Below are 18,522 nucleotides of genomic sequence, written 5' to 3' on the forward strand. Positions count from 1 at the left end.
GTTTGGGCACAGCTAGGGGGGATTGCCAGGAGCTCTGTGGGAGGGCAAGTTGGCTCTAAGGCAGGAATAAACCCAAGCCCTTGGGACATTTTAGTATTTCTGTGAGGCCAAGGGCATGGAGTTGTGTCACTTTGTGGGGTGGCAGAGCCCCGAGAGCCAAGGGACATGTGTCTTGCAGCTGTCACTTGTGTTGTAGTTAATGCACTTGGTAGAAATATGGAGTGTTAGGAATATGGAGCAGAGAACCAACTAAAGAGGTTGAAAATATGAAACAAATCCTCAAAGGCAATCCTCAGCCAAATGAGAGGTGGAAAATCAGGGAAGCCCTTTTTTTAAGGGTCTGCAGGGAGCTGCTTTTGGCAGAGCACAAGCTGAGGCTTTGCAGGATGGGGACAGAAGTGCTGGGCCAAGGTGGGAAGGTCCCTCAGGGCCATCAGCTCACTGCATCCTGGTTTTGAAATTGCCCTAATTCCCTCTTCACAGGGGCTCCAGGTAGTGCTCTGGCAGATCAAAACACAGTGATTTGTCATTCAGGCTTTACCCTGGAATATCTGTTACATTTGATGGTGAAAATCTTCAGGAAAAGCCACGTTTTCATCCCCTTCTTTCTGCATTAAGAAGCTTCCCTCTGTACTTTAGTGACACATTTAATAAAAAATCCCACTGCCAATGGTTCAGTGTGGGGATATTGTTATCTTGACAAGCCTGCAGCAGATCTACTCCAGAGTTGGACCCCTGAACTGCAGAGAGGTTATTTGTGTTGTGAGCAGCAAAGCACTTCCAGTGCTCACTGACTGTCTCATTCATCACCTATCATTAGAAAGCTTAAGAGAAAAGAAAAAAAAAAAAAAAATCCCATGAAGAAACAGGAGAGGAATTCATCCCCCAAATCCTGCCTGTTGCACTGGTGAGCCTTTATTGATTCATTCTCTGTCTTGATCTGCTCCTCAAACGTGGATTTACAGTCAAAATACCAACGTAATTGGTTCTCTTGTCTGGGCTCCAAAGGGGAGAGGGCAGGAGTGGGAAGTCAGGGAAGATGTATTTCTATTTTTCTCTCTGTTGAAGCCCTGAGAGATGGAATGCTGAAGCTGCCTTGGTATAGGCAAGTCAAGGTCTACTTGGAGATGGAGCTGGGTTGGGCGTTGTGCTTGATTGATGCAGAAGGAAGAACAGAATTTGATTGAACACTTTCTGGAGTCAGGATGTTCTATCATTAAATCATAAATTTTGACTCCTCCTCATGGGAGGCTCTATTGAGTTCTGAGGTGGGATGTATAGTGCAGGGTGATTATAATAATAATAATAATAATAACAGTTCAACTGAAGTGTTGGGAGCCTTTAAAACTACTGCAGTGGATCAGTTTTGACCTCATCAAGTTCTGGAGGAGGAAGAGGACTCTGATGCACATTGTAAAAGTTTCCCTTTAATCTCTTGGTGCTGGACTAATTGAAGACTTCTCTGTGAACTTTTTTACTATTTTTTTTTACATTAGAAGCACTTTCTCCCTCCTCCTGCATGTTTTCCTCTTCAGAAGTTAACATTTGATAATTACAGGGATGCCCTTTAGGAGGATGTACATGACAGTCTACTCACAGAGCTGCCTGAGAGGTCTCCTAATGATGCCTGAACAACAGTCCCATCATTATTAGACCATTACACACATCCTTAACAATAATAAATACTCCTGCTTGCTGTAATCACATTGTCCTTTAGGACTCAGCATAGTTTGGAGCACACCAGGATTAGTCCAATTTACAGTAGAGCCAGAGAGCTTTCACATATATTCAAGTTTCCAAACATACATTTCCTATCTAGAACAATTTGATAGATGTGCCAGTCAGCCATAAAAAAGTGAGGATTGGTTCCTTCCCAAAGGAATCCAGACAATTTTGCTTTCTCTAATAGGAATAAGGTAGAGGATTGTAAAATGTCAAGCTGCAGATTGCATGGCATCATCAACTGAAGCAGCCATCAGGAGCAAACATACAATTTATCTAAGAAAAGCCTGTGGAGGTTAATTTAAATAATAGATGTCTGGGTTTAAAGTTGTAATGAGATTTTTGGGATAGAAATTGGCTGCAGTGAAGAGGCCAAGGCTGCTTGGGCACTTGGACCAGGGCTCTTCCCATGGAAGCTCTGAAGAGAATAAAGAAGGAGCTCAACTTCATCATTGCTGTACAAAAATTAACTCTTCCAATTCATGGTGACAAGTGGATTTATTGTCGAGGTCTTTCAGGTGCTTCCAATGGCCAGAAAGAATTTTTTTAACTCTTTACTTTTTTCATCCTGTGGATTGCTCAGGGAGATTGGACTTCAGCAATAATCAAATCCAAACCTTGGTCTGCCAGGTCTATTCCCTTCATGTAGAAATAGCCCTCCCAGGTGCAAAGTAAAGCACAGCAGCAGGTGTAAACTGAGGTTTGGACTGCAAAAGAGGTTACTGGCTTTAAAACAAGTCTTGGTTTCTTGTTTGTTTTGGTTTTTGTCTCTGGCCTTCAAACCAAGGATGATGGCTCTTAACTTGTGCATCTCCTGCTTTTGTTGCCTGTGTAATGACAAGGAAATCCTTGGCTGACAACCACGTCTGACATTACTTTGTTTGCAGATAGAAGGGTCCCAACAAATCTGTCCAGCTGTGTTTATTCTCATTGTTTGTGTTTTGGCAGCACTTGGAGGCTTTAACCCTGTGCCAGGAGCTCTCTGAACACATGGTGAGAGCCTCAGCTCAGAGCCTTTCCATGAACTGAGCAGACACAGGACAGGGAGAAGTCTGGATCAGTGTCACCCCTGGAGGTGACATCCCCAGCACCCACCTGGCATCTGCCCAAACACCTCTCTTGACTTCATCTCTTCTCTTTCCTTGGCTTTAAAAGCCTCCTGTCTTCCCAGGCAGTTTCAACACAGTTTCTCAATAATTGACTCCATTCATTACACCATGAGGTTGGGATCTTCAGTAATTAGACACTGTTAAGCTCATTTTGGTGTCACTGTTCAAACCCAGCTGTGTTTTCTGCTCCTTACCCACCCCCCCTTTGTACAACTTAGGATGTAGAGGCTGGTTTAGCCTCAGTAGTTTTTAGAAAGCAAACAAACCCAATCTGAAGAGCAAGTATCACTTGGAGGGAGCAGGCAGGAGGTGGTGAGGGTGTGTAAGGTGATTTCTGTGTGCAGAGCAATGCATTTCTAGCAGGCTGGCTGTGTTGTCACTAAATTACTCCTTCCAGCCAGTTTTCTGTTTAGGAATCATGCATAATTCACTGGTGATTTCTATTACTGTGTTTGCACTCCCTGAAGAGGCTGGGGGAGTGGTGGAAAGGATACTTCTGAGTTGTTTGCCTTAACTTCATGCTGTTCCTTCTTCCTCTGCTTGGATATTCAGGACTGTGGTTTCTTCTCTCTGCTTTGACAAACATTTTTAATTTTTTAAGACAAGAGTAAAAGGTGATCCTGAGTAGGTGGCAAATAGTAAAAGCAGCAGTAGGAAGAGCTTTGTTTGCTTATGGTATTGCACAGATAACTTCCCCAGCTCAGGCACTGCTGTTAGTCACATCTTTATGTTACAAAGCTTTGGGAATGCATCTTTGGGAGTCACATCCTGGTGGGATGAAGGAAATTGTTCATCATAATCTTCTAGAAATCCCTGGCTTGGGCTCAGGCTGTCTGCAGGTACTGGAGCATCACGACCTTGTAGCAACAGGAAGGTTCTTGGGGATGTGGCCATGGTCATTCTAGTGCCCACTGTGGGATGATCAAATTCCCAGAAAAGTGTTAATAAACAGTAATTCAGAATAGGAGTTGCCCTAGTGAGAGCCACTGTCTCCCAGGGCTTATTCCAGAGGGCAGATAAAGTGTGACTTGAGCCCAGCATCAGGACAAACTCAGGAAAATGACATACTGGGATTTAAGTCATGGTTTGGTGTACCAAGTAAATGTGTGACAGAATTCAGTAGAGGGAAATTGGAGCTAAACAAATTAAAAATAAGATGTTTTCCCACTGACACTAAGTAATAATTAGTAAAATTGCTCTTATGTGCTTAAAAATCAGGGCTGAAAGCCTTTCTAGGAGGTGTGCTGGAGAGCAGACAAATTACAGAGCTGCTGCAGGGAAAATCCTGTTGAATTCTTCTGGAATGGAGGGGGTCAGAGTGTGCACGTGATCCCTGTGGGCTTTAAAAATCCATAAATCTGTGGCTCAGCACCTGGCAGGTGAGAGGCACTTGATACATTTCATTTATTGTGTGTGCTTTCCCACCTCCAAGCTTCCTCCTGCCTCCCTCCCCTGGGGATGCTCCTGACACCTCCTGCCTGCTCCTTCTCAGCAAGGATACAAATCCAAGACCTGCTTTTGGACCTGGAAAACCAAGCTGTGATTGTTGGGCTTCCCCAGAAAGGCTGCAAATCCATCCCTCTCTTTTCCTCTACGTTTGGAGCTAAGGCATGTGATTTAGGTTTATGCAGTTTGGAAGGGAAGGAATAAAGGGTTTGTTTCCAGAGCAGGGAATTTATATTCTGATGCTGCAAGTTTTTGATAAATTCTTTTTTTTTTTAAGCTTGCAGAATAGTAAATGGTTGCTTTTTCTTGTAATAAAATGAAATATTGAAATATATATATATGCTGAGGCAAGTTTTAACTCTTCCAGGTTGTAAATGTCTATTGTTTAATAGTCTCTACTTTGTAGTATATATTCCATTCCATTTCTGTGATGTATTCAGCGAGCTCCCAGTTGCTGCTAAATTATATATGGATATCTGATAAATGTACATCTTATTAACTGAAACACATGCCTGAGATAAGCAAGTTAGTTTGGGCTTTTATTGTTAATTGAATTTTTTCAGCAGTAGCAGCTGAAGAATTGCAAACGTTCATGAATTTGCATGATGTTTAAACATCTGCTCCTCCTAGTGGGAACTTTCCCAGAGTTTTACTTCACTTGGAAATTCAAATGGGGAATAAAATCAGCCTTGGAGGGGTTTAGCTGGGTGGGAAGTAGAACTGTGATGTTCCTTGGAACATGGTGGGGGTGAAGATCATCATGGTGAGGTTTGGAGGCAGGAGGATGCTCCCTGTGTCAGTACCAGGTATTATAGAAGCATTGCAGTGGGGTTACCTGCAGTGGAATAGCTGCAAAGCACAACCTGGTATTTGATGGGAAGCTTTCTTTGAGCTATCAAAAGGGTTGAGCCCCTGACTTCTTCCAGATGATGATTTGGCTTAATTCTTCTTTATCCCAACTCGATTTGTGCCGACCTCGTGCTCCCAGCCTATGAAAATCAGAGCAGGGGAAGGTTCAAAACCTGCAGAGGCTTCTAAATTGCAAGAAATCTTTGAATTTCACAGAGCTTTCTTGGTACTTTCTGTGTCTTGCTGCAGTGAGCAGCTGTGATTGCTCAGAGGAATCTCCCTGCAACTTGTTGAGAAATTCAGGTTTTAGCTTCTTTCTGACCACACAGCTAAAGAAGGAGGAAAGTCCATCCAGTCTCTCCAGGCATGTGCAAAAAGATCAAGAGGAAGATAGAAAGAGACAGAGAGAAAATTTGCAGGGAGGAGCAGGGATTTGCAGTGAGACCCTTGCAGGACTGAAGTCATCTTTAATTTTCCTGACCCTTTGTAAGCCTCCTCAGTCAACTCGAAGAGGCCAGGAGGCCACGGATTATTGGTGTAAGGACTTCACATCATCATCATCTCCCTCAGACTCAGTAGCCTGACATTTTGGGGACCATTTTTTTGCAGTTTAGGCATGCAGAGGCTTTCATTTGGTATGCATGAGAAGGAGCTGGTGCTGATAGGCAATTCAGCTGTAAACAGCATGAAAATTAAGGAGCCACGCTCATAAATAAATGTGTATTCCTTACATTTATTTTAGTCCTTTTCTGATGCTGCTGACACTGTCAGATAAAGCCTGAGAAAGGGGTATGAAACCTCCTCCAGTGGTTTTGGGGGTTTTTTGTTTCTTTTTTGGAGGGTCACAAGAAGTTTAAATCTCTGTAGATACCTTCCTTGTGTGGATAATCATGGTTTTTGTGCTCAGCCTGGATGCTAATGACCACACAGCTTTTGTGGTGGATTTTAGGAAGAGCTACAGATGCCACCTGCCATCTCTCAGCCCCTGGAGTTGTGATGAAAACCAGCCCAGCAGCCAGTGAGGCTCAAATCCTCTAAAGGCTTCTCTATGTGCTTAGGTTCACACCTACTGTCAGGTTCACTGCATGCCAAGGACTTGGAGATTGGTGCTCTAGATCAGCTCCTTCTTGATATTTAAAGAAGTACTGACATTTCTTGTAATCACCACATTGTAAAGCACCTTGCACAATAATATTTTACAGGGAGATTACTTTACCCATCAAAGCAAAGTCTGCACTTCCTCACTTTATTTTATGTTAACTGCTTTTTTTTTTTTTTCTGAAGGATACTTAATCCCCAGGCTTGCTGTTTCTCTGTTCTCTCCTTTGACTCAGAAGTGGGTTGAAGATTGCCGAGGGACCTCGCTGTAAAAACCTGCTACAATTCACAGCAAGCAGGAGTAAAATTCTTAAAGAGGGCAATTATTGAGGCAACTGGATTAATGATCTGTCATCACTATTTAGCCACATTCACCACTGACCTTTCAGAGAGAGGATGCTCTTGATAAATGTAGTTCATTACCAAGTTCTGACATGAAAACAGAATGGCACTCTGTGTTTCTTGGCAGGCTGATCAATATTTTAGCTGCCAAAGCATGCAGAAGTGCTAAACAGGATGAATTGTGTTGCTGCTGCAAAACAGAGCAAGAAACAGCAGTGTTTGGAGTGAGCAGAACATGTAAATGTGGCACTTATTGGCCACGCTTTAGTATTCAGACTTTAATACACTGGATTTTTCTTGTATTTTCTTCTTAGTGTTTTTCATTGCCTGTTTGCCTTTTTTGGGGTTTTTTTCCTTCTTTTTTTTTGGCTCCATCCTACATCACACACACATCAGGGGCTGCTGCAGGATGGGCTTGAGGCTGGAGAACCACTGCAGGCTGCTGCTGGAGGATGGATTTAATGGTCCATTCCTAGGAAAAAGTTACCAGAAATCCCTCTCTTTTGAGCATGGCAGGTATTTTGAAGTGTTACCCAAAGAGCTCAAACTGCATCTTGTGTGAAGTTTGTTTAAAAATCACCAGGGTTTTCTTTTTAGGGCTAAAGAGTGAGATGTGGAGCTCACAGGAGGGGGGTGGCACCAAAGACATCTCTGCCCAGAGCATCTTATCATGGGACCAAAACCATGCAGCTTTTCCTGGGGAAGCCTTGTATTTGCTTGTGTGTTGCTAGTGAATTAAGTTTGTGTATAAAAAGTAGGATGGTCATCAGTAGAAGTGATGCAGAATCTCTAGGAATGGAGAAGGTGACCTTTTAGGATAATTTTTTTCATTTCTAAGCAGGCATCCAAAGATGGAGTAGTATTTTTCCTATTAAAATTCATGTAAAAAAAGACCACCTGTGATCAGCATTTTAGGTTTGATGGCAGTGGTGTGCCCTTAGCTCTCCTCCTGGAGTCAGCAGAATAAATCCCACTGCTGGGGATTGCTTCCAAAACCCACTGGGGTTGTGGTTAAAGATAGAAAAGGAACATGGGTGACTTCTTTCTAACCAGCCCTTATATAAAGGAGAGGAGAAATATGATCAAGCAAATGGAGAATAAGTTTAGGGCATGGAAAACAGAAAGTTTTAGCTCATCCCAGCTCTGTGTCTCACTTCTCCAGCTATGTGATGGGAGTGGTGTCCTGAGACCATCAAGAGATGCTATGAGCAGGGGCTCAGCTGGCAATAGGACCACACAGGCACTTAAAGCAGACATGGGGGCATTTTTGGAGTTCCAAAACAGGGAAGAAGTCCTTTCCAGTCCATCTCAGAAGAGTGGTGATGGTCAACTCCTGGTGTCCAGGCTGGGGGACCCACCTCCAAGCAAGCCACCTCTGGAACCACAAAACTTTTCAGAGCTGGCTGCAAACAGAATCCAAGTCCCTGGGAAGCTCTGACAAGTGAGACATCCATTAATGAGAGCTCCCAAGGTCATTTCTGAGAGGAGATAAAGTGCTAATGATGAGCTCATGGTGCAAAGGAGGCTGCTGGGGACATGTAGCAAAGCAGGGACAGGGATGAGGGCATCTGGGTGGCTTTGCTGTCATTCTTCTTGTTTAACAGCCAGGGTTGTAATACCTGGAAGAACAGCAAGCAGCATGCAAAAGGCAGCAGGGCTGCTGGAAACCTTGAGACACAGTATTTAGGAGATAAAGCTGGTGGTTCCCAGGCAGAGTCTAAGAAGATTATGAGTGTCACTGACAGCAGGAGATGGGCGGGTGGAAAAGAGAGAAAATCCTGAGCTGGCCTTTGCAAGACCTATACAGCAGCTCAGAAGAGGACTCTTGGCAGTCTCTGTGGGGAAGATAGGTTAAAACACTAAAGAATAATTCCTAGGATAGGAAGGGAAGGAGCTTTACTACAGGAGAGTCCTTGGCACTGGCTTGCCAAATGTTTGCCTGAATGTGTCCTCCCCCCTGTGTTGTTTTTAGCATCCCTCCAGCATCTGAGGCTGCTCACTGCAAAGCCTTAAAGTGGTGTTGGGAATAGCCTTGGGACCAGGTTACACAGCAAAACATCAGCTCAGACATCCCAAGTGTGGATGATTTTGGAACTAACATCAGGAAGAAATTCTGCAGTGTGTAAGACACTGGGAGAGGTTGCCTGGAGGGGTTGTGGATGTTCCCTCCCTGGAAATCTTTCAGGACTTGGAAAAAACCTTGTCTGGGAGGCATCCCTGCCCATGCAGGGAGGTTGGATCTAAATGATCTTTTAAGGTCCCTTCCAAACCAAACCATTCTATGATTTGGGCCTGACTTACCCTACAGTCATATACCTTGCTATATATATATATATATCCTTACTTATATACACCTACTGTAGAGTCATATGCAAATTCCAGGGCAGAGTATTTCCTTTGGCCTGGAGTGGTTTTTTCTCCCATTTTCCACTCAAACGAGATTAAATATGTCTTTTATTCATGTATATTTATATGCATATATATTGCACTTCTGATGCTTTTAGTTCAGCCTGAGAAGCCCAAATTATTAATCTCCCACGCCTGGGACAGAATTTTATTGCTTTTTCTTCTCGTGTGCTGCTGGGCAGCTGGAGGGGGCCTTGCTCTGAAGCTGATGCAGCACTGCAACCCTCAGATGTCAGGAAAAAATGATCCAAAGGTGCCAGCCCTGCCGAGTCTGTGACATTCACACTGCAGGGAGATGCCCAAGGTTCTGCCTCCAGCAGAGCTGGAAGTGTGGTTTGCTCCCAAGGGAAGGGAAGGTAATGAGATTTTGGAGGAGTTGTGACAAGGACCAAGAGCACTTTGACCTTCCCACTGGAGAGGGTGTTAACAGCATGTGAAACTCAGCTGACTTTTTGTAGAGAAGAGATAATTGTGTTATTGTGGGTTTCTTTGCTGGGTGTGCAGTGGAATGGTGTTATCCTTTGCTTGTATCAAAACAGCGTGACCAGCAGGGGTAGGGAAATGGTTGTCACCATGTACTCAGCCCTGGTGAGGCCACAGCTTGAGGTCTGGGTTCAATTCTGGGCACCACAGCATAGGAAAGATCTCTAGGTAGGTTGATGGCATCAGGCCATGGTGCCAGGGGTACCTATGAGCCAGAGAAGTTGTCCCTACAAGTTTAATTTAGTGAGAAGGGCTGTTACAGGAAGCAAGAGGAACTCAGAGGCACTCAGGTTCCTTTCCAGCTCTTCCTTTTGTGGTCAGAAAGGTTAAAAGTGGAGGTGAGTCTGAAAATTAACATTAGAGGAGGGCTGGGAAAACCCTGTCCCCAGGCAGAGGGGGGAGAAAGACCCAATGACAGAAAATAAAAGGATGCAAAATAAGAGCTGCTTCAGCTGATGCTGGCAGAAGTTGCTAGGAGGAGGAAGCAGAAAACACAAAGGGCTGGAGGGAGGTGTCAGGGTGTGCAGATGTGTTGGGTGTGAAGCAGATGTGGGGTGGTTCTGATGCTCATGGGTCAGCCCACCCTGGTGGCACCGTGTGGCACCTGTGGCTCTGCTTGTGCCACAAAGCAGAAACCAAGGTGGAAGCAAATTAATTAGATTTCCCTTTCTTCATTAGCCTAAGATACATCCCCACTCTTAAAGATGTGACTGATGAGAAAAAGGAAATTTCCAGCTCAGATAAAGCTGTTATTGAAGTAGCTAAAAGGATATTTACAACAGGATTGCTAAATTGCTTGATTGCACGAGATGCAGCAATCAATTTTTCTCTTTAATTAGCATGTTATTGGGAGAAAGAAGAAATTCCTTTGGAACATCCATTGGATGACATGGATGGGGGGGAAGAAAAAAGCAAAAATAGTAAACAAGACTGATAATAGCTGAGCAGCCTTGGGTTTTCCATAAAATGAGGCTGATCTCATGGGGGACTCTTGGAGGGTCTTTAGAGAGGAGGGAAAATTTTGCAGCTGAACCTCTCAAAACTGGAAGGGTGGAAACCAAGCCTTGCAGTTGTTGCTTGTGCAGCAGGAGGGCACTGACCTGGCTGGTGAACCCATGTCCAACCTCAGCTCTCTGTCACCTTCTTAAGTTGAAGGCTTTTGGAATTGTGAGTGCAAAGTGTGAAGGGTAAAAAAAAAGAAAATCTTGATGGGTTTGCTACCAGAGAAGGGTTTCCCACTTAGGATTTTAATTGGGTTTCCAGAGGGTCAAAAATGGTTCAACAAGAAAAGGACAGGACAGTTTCTATGATTCTGTGAATCTTTGTAGTTTTTGTGGAGCTGATCTACAAGGGGTTTTTCTCTTAAACTGAGGTGTCACCTTCAGGTTTAACCCAGTAGGGCCAGGGATTTTAAATAAATAAGTTTTCAAACCATCATTGCAGGGAAAATGCATCTGCATTACAGAGAAAAGGGAATCTAATGGGGAGAGCTGAATGTGTGGGTGATGGTTGATGCCCAAACAGTGTGGGACAAGAGGCTGCTCCAGGACAGGGTCAGCCAGGTTCCTGCAAGGCACCAGCTGCTGTGATCTATGCTAAAGCAAACAGATTTGAAAAAAAAAAAAAAACAGCTGCCCCTCCTCATTCTGCCAAGCTCTGCCAGCCAGCAGTTGAGCTAAAAAAGGGCCATCAACATCTTACCCTACTTTGGGCTGGTTTCTCCTCTCAGAGGATGCCTGTAAATCAGAGCAAGGCTTTCCCTGGAGGAGACCCAGGCAGGAGCTTGGCTGCTGCCAGCTCAGAGGAGCTTTCAAGGTTATGAAGGTTCCCTTTGATCCTGAAGAATGTCATTTCAGAGCCAGTGGCTTGAGGGCTTTGCTGTGATCAGGACCTTTTTGTGATCAGGACCTTTTTGTCTGGTGTCAGGGGCCAAGGAAAACCTCTCTGTGGGGTGCTGTGAGCAGGCACCAGCTCCAACCCCACCAGGAGGCTCCTCACCCTTCTCCCCCCAAACTCTCCCAACCCCCTTGCTCTGCTTTGAGGGATTCCACACGATCAGATTGGCACGGGAGGACTCTCAGGAGTGCCCTTTATTTTATATGGTGGTGGCACTTTGGAAGCATCAGCTTCCCCAGGGTTATTTTTGACTTTATAATCGGCGGCTAGAGGGATTTCTTTTCTCGTGCCAAAAATGCAGAGTCAAGTTAATACAGGATTAGGAAGCTGAGTGTGGAAGTCTGTAACTGAAGCCTTATAATCTGGAAGGTAACATGCTGGAGAACATCCTTGACAGCAGGATTTAGAAAAAAAACCATCCAGCTCTTACAAACAACAGCAGGAGCTCTGCAAGCCCCAAGCTGAGTGGTGCTGGATACACAACCAACCTGTGCTTTTATTTTTCCTTCGAGCCCTTTAAAAAGATGAAGGTGAATGGATGTTTGGGTTCTTATCTTTTAGGTGACACCTGTACCATGGCAGACTACAGCAGGCTGAAAAGCATCCTCCTGGACCTTCAGGCTCATCAGCAGAGCCCACCCACCCACCTGGCTGAGGACAGAGTCTCCCAGAAGCGTTTCTTAGTGGAAGAGATGTTTAAGCACTTGGATATAAACAGTGATGGGCATCTCAGCAGCTCAGAACTGGCTCAGGTGGGTTGTTGTTTGATGAAAATGGATAAGAAGTGAGCTGCATTTTCTTTTTCTTTTTTCCTTTCATTTTTTTTTTCTTCCAAGTGTGAATTGAAGGTAAGACAGCAGCACCCTGGTGAGAACAGTCATTTGTAACTCTCCAGCCAGCAGCAGGTAAAGGGAGAAAATCTTCTGCAGCTGTGGGGAGATGGTGTCATCTCAAACATTTTAGAGTAACTCTCTGAACCAAAAAAAAAAACGTGGCAGCTTTCCAGCCCCTGTCCCTGCTCCTGGAAATAGACACTAATTCCTCCTGCTAACCATCATCTTCTGAAGTATTTCCAGCTAGCCAGCTTGGGGGGGGAATTAATTTGGGTTTTTTAGGTGCATGGAAGTTAGGCAGAAATCTCTTAATTCTTCCTCCCTGCCTTCTGGACTCTGCATTAGCATGGAGGGACACGGCAGCAAAGTTGGAATACTTTTTAACAGGTCCCCAAATCCCTAGGCAGATGCTGGAATGTTGATTAGCAGAACTTAACAAGGGGAGCAAAAGATGAGAGCTTGAAAAAAACCTCTTCTGGCTAGTGATGGGCAAACTGTGCTGCTGGAAGGCAGCTCATAGGTAAAGTGGGGCCCTCAAACCAATTCTTCTGTGCCCTCTTCTCACCTTCAAGCCCTTCCAGTTGCCTTTGCTCTGCAGGAACATCTCATCCTCACTCCCGCGTCCCCAGGAACACCAAGGGTGTTGCAGTTCCATGAGCAGGCCAGCCCTGAGCTTGCTCCTCCTTCAGCTGCCTCCTGAATTTTAATCCTGGGGCTGTTGACACCCTGCAAAGTGTCAGCCTAAATTCCTTTAGATCTCAGAGCTATGAATCCATACAATGCTTCATCTGAATGCCATGTATTTTTTTTCCTGAAGACATGGTAGGCATAAGGAAACACTTGAATATGAATTCAAAGCCAGCTTCTGCATAGTGACATCCAAGTGTCTGTTCTACTCTCTAATTTTTTTACCCCTTTTTACATGAAACTTACTCTGGCAGGATATTAAAACTCACACAGCAATACAGGCTTGGCAGCCTGCAAGCCATTAGCATTAGGAAAAAACAAACCAGTGACCTGCATTTTAACAGAGCAGGATTCAGAGCTTTAAGGTCTGCTGCCAGTTTACCACCAGCTTCATTTGCAGGTGTGCTTGGAGCCCAGGTCTGTCTCAGAAAAACAAGCTTAGATCCTGGCTAATATTAGTTTTTAGTTCTTCTCACTGTTAAAAAGTCAATAGATGTGGTTGCACACCTGGAGCTTGCTTCAGTTTGGACCAGAATCAGCTCAGCCCTCAGCTTGGAGCCCTCCCACCCAAACCACAATTTTCCTGTGAATAAACACCACCAGTTTATTCACCCAGATTCCAAGAGACTTTTTGGGTTATTTTAGGTAATGAGCAATTTTTGCTTATCAGTGTTACAGTCTTAACACAACTTTTCATCCCTTTTTAGGTAGATTTGTGATTGATTTGTGTTAGTTCTTTAATTTGAAGCTCTCTGCAACATTAAAATACCCCCAAAGGTGGGAATTTCATTGCCCATAGGTGGAGGCAGCTGGGATGAATGTGGTGCAGTGGATCTTGTTCTCTCTGGCTGCTGGTTGAGCTGCTGCTGGGTATTTTCTTTGGTTTATTTCAAAGTAAAATAGTCTCTGGAGTGCTGTAACCTGGTCTGCAAGGAAAAACTCAAGGCAGGTAATGTGCACCACTGCAGAAAAATGTCATTTTGAAGACCTGAGGGGGGTTGCAGAGGGATTCATCCCAAAGGAGAACCTGGAAGCAGCATCCCTCCAGAGAGTCCTAGCACCAGGAGATAGTGAGGATCTTTGTCCAGTTGATTCTTCTCCACCACAGAACTGCTTTGAGCAAAAAAAGTGGCAGCAGATGGTCCTTCCCTTTTTATTTTTAGCTTTGCCTCCTGGCAGACCCCATCAAATAATTTTCCTGAATGCCTGGGTGGTTTTGCAGCCATGGGTATGCAAGGGCTATTAGCAGTGATGGTAACTGGAATGTTATTTCCATTTAAAACTGATTTGTATTGTGAAGTGAGATTCATAAATCTACTGAATTTGTTGCTGCTGAAGTGTTTTGTGTTGGGTGTTTTTAGTTTTTTCCTGACATTAAATCAAAAAGGACCAGTAAGGAGTTGTCAGTCTTAGAAAAAGTTAATCAATTTTCAAATCCATGGTAGACAAAGGGAAATTTCCACCTTTAGAAGATTGATCTTGGAAGTTATGGTTGATCTCCCTTTTATTGAACATTTTAACTTGCTAGGTGAAGGGTCATTTTTTTAGCATTATTACTTTAAATTGCTTCAGTATAATGTTCCAAGACTAGAATAGTAAATATGAATCCCTGGGCTACACCAAACTTCCTGCCTAGGAGATGCAACATTTCAGCAGTTTTCTTCACGTTCCCCAATAAATTCATAGAAAATAACATTTTCATTATGGTTAGGCCTGACTCTGGCTGTTTGCTAAGTTTTGTGGAGTGAAAATATGGTTCTGTGCTGCTGCTGAAGGAAGGAGAGTGCTCACCCTTCCCAGGGCAGGGATGCAAATCCCAGTTGTATCTGGATACAAAGCAAAGATGTAACGCTCGATATGATAAATCTAGATAAAAAAAAACAATAAAAGGTAAAAAAAAGGTGATTTAATGAAATATCTGCTGTGTGAGCTGGCGTGGCAGCATCAGATGGAAAATCCCCTGTTCTCTTTTTGCTCCAGATAATGAAGGAGGAGGAGCTGGAAGATGATTTATTGGATTGTACACTGGAAGCCCTGCTCCGGTTTGATGATTACAACAACGATGGGCACCTAACCCTGCAGGAGCTCTACACAGCCTTCCGTGAGTCTGACCTGGGGATTGAAAACATGGCAAAATCTCTGCTGGCAACACTCTCTTCCCAGGCATGGTCAGCAAAGATAATCCCTTTTTGTATTGAATTCCATGCAAATCCTACAAAAGGGTTTGTTCCTAAAGGTTACTGCGCTCCAAAGGGGAAGCATTGACTTGGAAGTTGGTGAAAGGGTGGGGGGGTTTTGTTTTTTATTGTTTCCTTGTGTGGTTTTGCTGTTGATGGGAATGGAGAGATGTTGGTGAACTGTAGAGCTGTAGGTGATCAACAAAGATAATCCCTTTTTGTATTGAATTCCATGCAAATCCTACAAAAGGGCTTGTTCTTAAAGGTTACTGTGCTCCAAAGGGGAAGCATCGACTTGGAAGTTGGTGAAAGGGTGGGGGGTTTTGTTTTTTACTGTTTCCTTGTGTGGTTTTGCTGTTGATGGGAATGGAGAGGTGTTGGTGAACTGTAGAGCTGTAGACCTGAGGATGTGGTTTCTGAGGACACAAGGTAGAAACCTGTCTCATGGTGAAGTGAGTTAATGTACTGTGGGGAAGGTGTTTTGCTGAATATTCTGCCTGGGAATGGTGATTTCTGCAGTTTGGTTCCATTTTAGGAAGTGGATTATAGTATAGAATCTCAATCTGTATCTCTGCTCTGTTTGCAATGATTTCTGCATCACTGAGCTACTTAAAGAGTAACCTGGGGGTCCTGGTAGACAAGAAGATGACCATGGGCCAGCAATGTGCCCTTGTGGCCAAGAAGGCCAATGGCATCCTGGGGTGCATTAGAAAGGGTGTGGTTAGTAGGTCAAGAGAGGTTCTCCTCCCCCTCTATTCTGCATTGGTGAGGCTGCACCTAGAGTATTGTGTCCAGTTCTGGGCCCCTCAGTTCAAGAAGGACAGGGAAGTGCTTGAAAGAGTCCAGCGCAGAGCTACTAAGATGATTAAGGGAGTGGAACATCTCCCTGATGAGGAAAGGCTGAGGGAGCTGGGTCTCTTTAGTTTGGAGAAAAGGAGACTGAGGGGTGACCTCATCAATGTTTTCAAATATGTAAGGGGTGAGTGTCAGGGAGATGGAGTTAGGCTCTTCTCAGTGGTGACCAGTGATAGGACAAGGGGTAATGGGTGTAAATTGGAGCACAGGAGGTTCAAGTTGAATATCCAGAAACATTTTTTTCCTGTAAGGGTGACAGAGCCCTGGAACAGGCTGCCCAGGGGGGTCGTGGAGTCTCCTTCACTGGAGACATTCAAAACCCGCCTGGACACGTTCCTATGTGATGTACTCTAGGTGGCCCTGCTCTGGCAGGGGGGGTTGGACTAGATGATCTTTCGAGGTCCCTTCTAACCCCTAGGATTCTATGAAAGAGTGTGAAAAAAAAATAAGTGTTTGTGTTATCCCATTTCTCTTCATGACTTCCTGCTTTAAGTAAAGAGTTCCTGGAAGTCCTTCCCTGGAAAAGGCCCACACTGTCATCTCCACCTGGATGATAGAAAGTCTTAGTGGTGTCAGTCCCTTTGGGATACTGCAAAATTAAGAGAAAATGGAGGTTTATTCAGTTATCAGGAGAGTGAGCTGAGAGTTGCTTGTATGTGGTTAATACTCATAAAAAAATAATAATAATAAAAAAGAAAGCAGGAGTCAACCATTGAACTGCTGAGTGCAGGTAAAGGCTGATGAGCTGGTTACCTCTTAAGCTGGGCTGTCAGATCTTTGTGTAGGACATCTTGGAGACCAAATAATTTCAGTAGCTTTTGATTTCATCTTCTAAGCCATGACACCCTGCTCAGTGGGAAGAACCTGGTGTGTCCAAGTGTCGCCATGGGGTCTGTGCCAGCACATCCTTTGGCAAGACTGGATGCTGTTGTACAACCTCTGTTTTTGCCAAATAACCTCCTTTTTTTTTTTTTTTTTTTTCCTGTTTTCTTAAATTTTGGGCTTTTTTGTTTAAAAAAAATCCCCAAGAATTTTGGATAATCATGATTAAAGGGCTTGAAAATTGGCCCCAATTGTCACCTTGGGCCTGTTTGAACCACATATGCATTTGATTCAACAGAGCACACTCAGAGCTGGAGATGTACAGTAAAACATAAAAGCATTAAAAAGGCCATAAAGTGAATTAACTCAGCTCTGAAGGCTTGACATGCAGTTATTTGGGAGCACATTTGGATCAATGGGTTCTCAAAGTCCCAGCAACTCGAAGCTGTGTTCCGAGAGTCCTTTGTGTGAGTTTTTGGTTCAGAGAATTTTAAGGAGGAGGCAATGAAAATAAGAGAAGTAGAAAATATTAGCCAATGAATAGAGGTGGTGATCAATAAACTGCAAAACTCTTGTAACAAAACTGAAAGCATAGCAATGAGTGTCCTATAAAAGGATTTTGTATATGAAGAGCCTTGTTCTCCATCTGAAGCTTAAAACCAGACTTCTCTATTTTCAATTTTCCCAGAATCTCTGCTTTTCTCAAGAGCAGTTAATGGCTCATCAGCTTTTAATTTAAAACCAAACTTCATTGCTTGCAGCTTTGGAAATTCTGGGGATTCTGGAAGCAAACTGTAGTGCTTGGTGAAACTGTATGTTTTTTCTTTACTTTGTGTCATGATGTTAGGAAAAAAAAATAATCAAAAATACTTCAAACACTTAGCACCCAATTTGATTTGCAGCCCTTAAGTGTTTATGAAATTTCTGGGTTGATGTGAGCCAGAATTTGCCTTGCAATAGGAGCTTAAAGCCACAACATCCTGCGTGGGTTTTTCCCTGTTAAGGTGATTGTTTTGTTGCCTGAAATTCACCCAAGCCACTCGTGTACCCATGCTGGCAGCAGAGGGACATCACCACCAGCATTTGGTGACATCAGGAAATCTCAATCTAATTTATCCTCTCAAAACCTCCACTATATCTGTTTTCATAGAATCATAGAACCATAGAACTGGCTGGGTTGGAAGGGACCTCAGAGATCATCGAGTCCAACCCTTGAACCACTGTTGTGGTTGCTAGACCATGGCACTGAGTGCCACATCCAGTCTCTTTTTAAACATCTCCAGACACGGAGAATCCACTACTTCCCTGGGCAGCCCATTCCAATGCCTGATCACCCTCTCCAGAAAGAAATTCTTTCTCATCTCCAACCTAAACCTCCCCTGGCACAACTTGAGACCCTGCCCTCTTGTCTTGCTGAGAGTTGCCTGGGAAAAGAGCCCAACCCCCCCCTGGCTCCAACCTCCTTTCAGGGAGTTGGAGAGAGTGATGAGGTCTCCCCTGAGCCTCCTCTTCTCCAGCCTCAACACCCCCAGCTCCCTCAGCCCTTCCTCACAGCAATTCTGCTGGATCCCTTCACAGCCTCCTTGCTCTTCTCTGGACCTGCTCCAGCACCTCAATCTCCTTCCTGAGCTGAGGGGCCCAGAACTGGACACAGGACTCAAGCTGTGGCCTCACCAGGGCTGAGCACAGGGGCAAAATCCCTTCCCTGGACCTGCTGGCCACGCTGTTCCTGAGCCAGCCCAGGATGCCATTGGCCTTCTTGGCCACCTGGGCACACTGCTGGCTCCTCTTCAGCTT

General features: G+C 44.3%; 1 protein-coding gene across 2 annotated transcripts in view; it reads left to right on the plus strand.

The window, feature by feature from the left end:
* FSTL4 (follistatin like 4) overlaps positions 1 to 18,522 on the plus strand; it is a 182,426-nt gene that overhangs the window by 79,682 nt on the left and 84,222 nt on the right. For both annotated transcript variants that reach the window (XM_008495471.2, XM_008495472.2), the window contains exons 4-5: positions 11,913 to 12,103; positions 14,852 to 14,972. In XM_008495471.2, coding sequence (XP_008493693.2) covers positions 11,913 to 12,103; positions 14,852 to 14,972 — 312 coding nt within the window. The remainder of the gene's footprint in view (positions 1 to 11,912; positions 12,104 to 14,851; positions 14,973 to 18,522) is intronic.

This window comes from Calypte anna, chromosome 13 (assembly GCF_003957555.1).
Source record: "Calypte anna isolate BGI_N300 chromosome 13, bCalAnn1_v1.p, whole genome shotgun sequence".
Classification (NCBI taxonomy): Eukaryota; Metazoa; Chordata; class Aves; order Apodiformes; family Trochilidae; genus Calypte; species Calypte anna.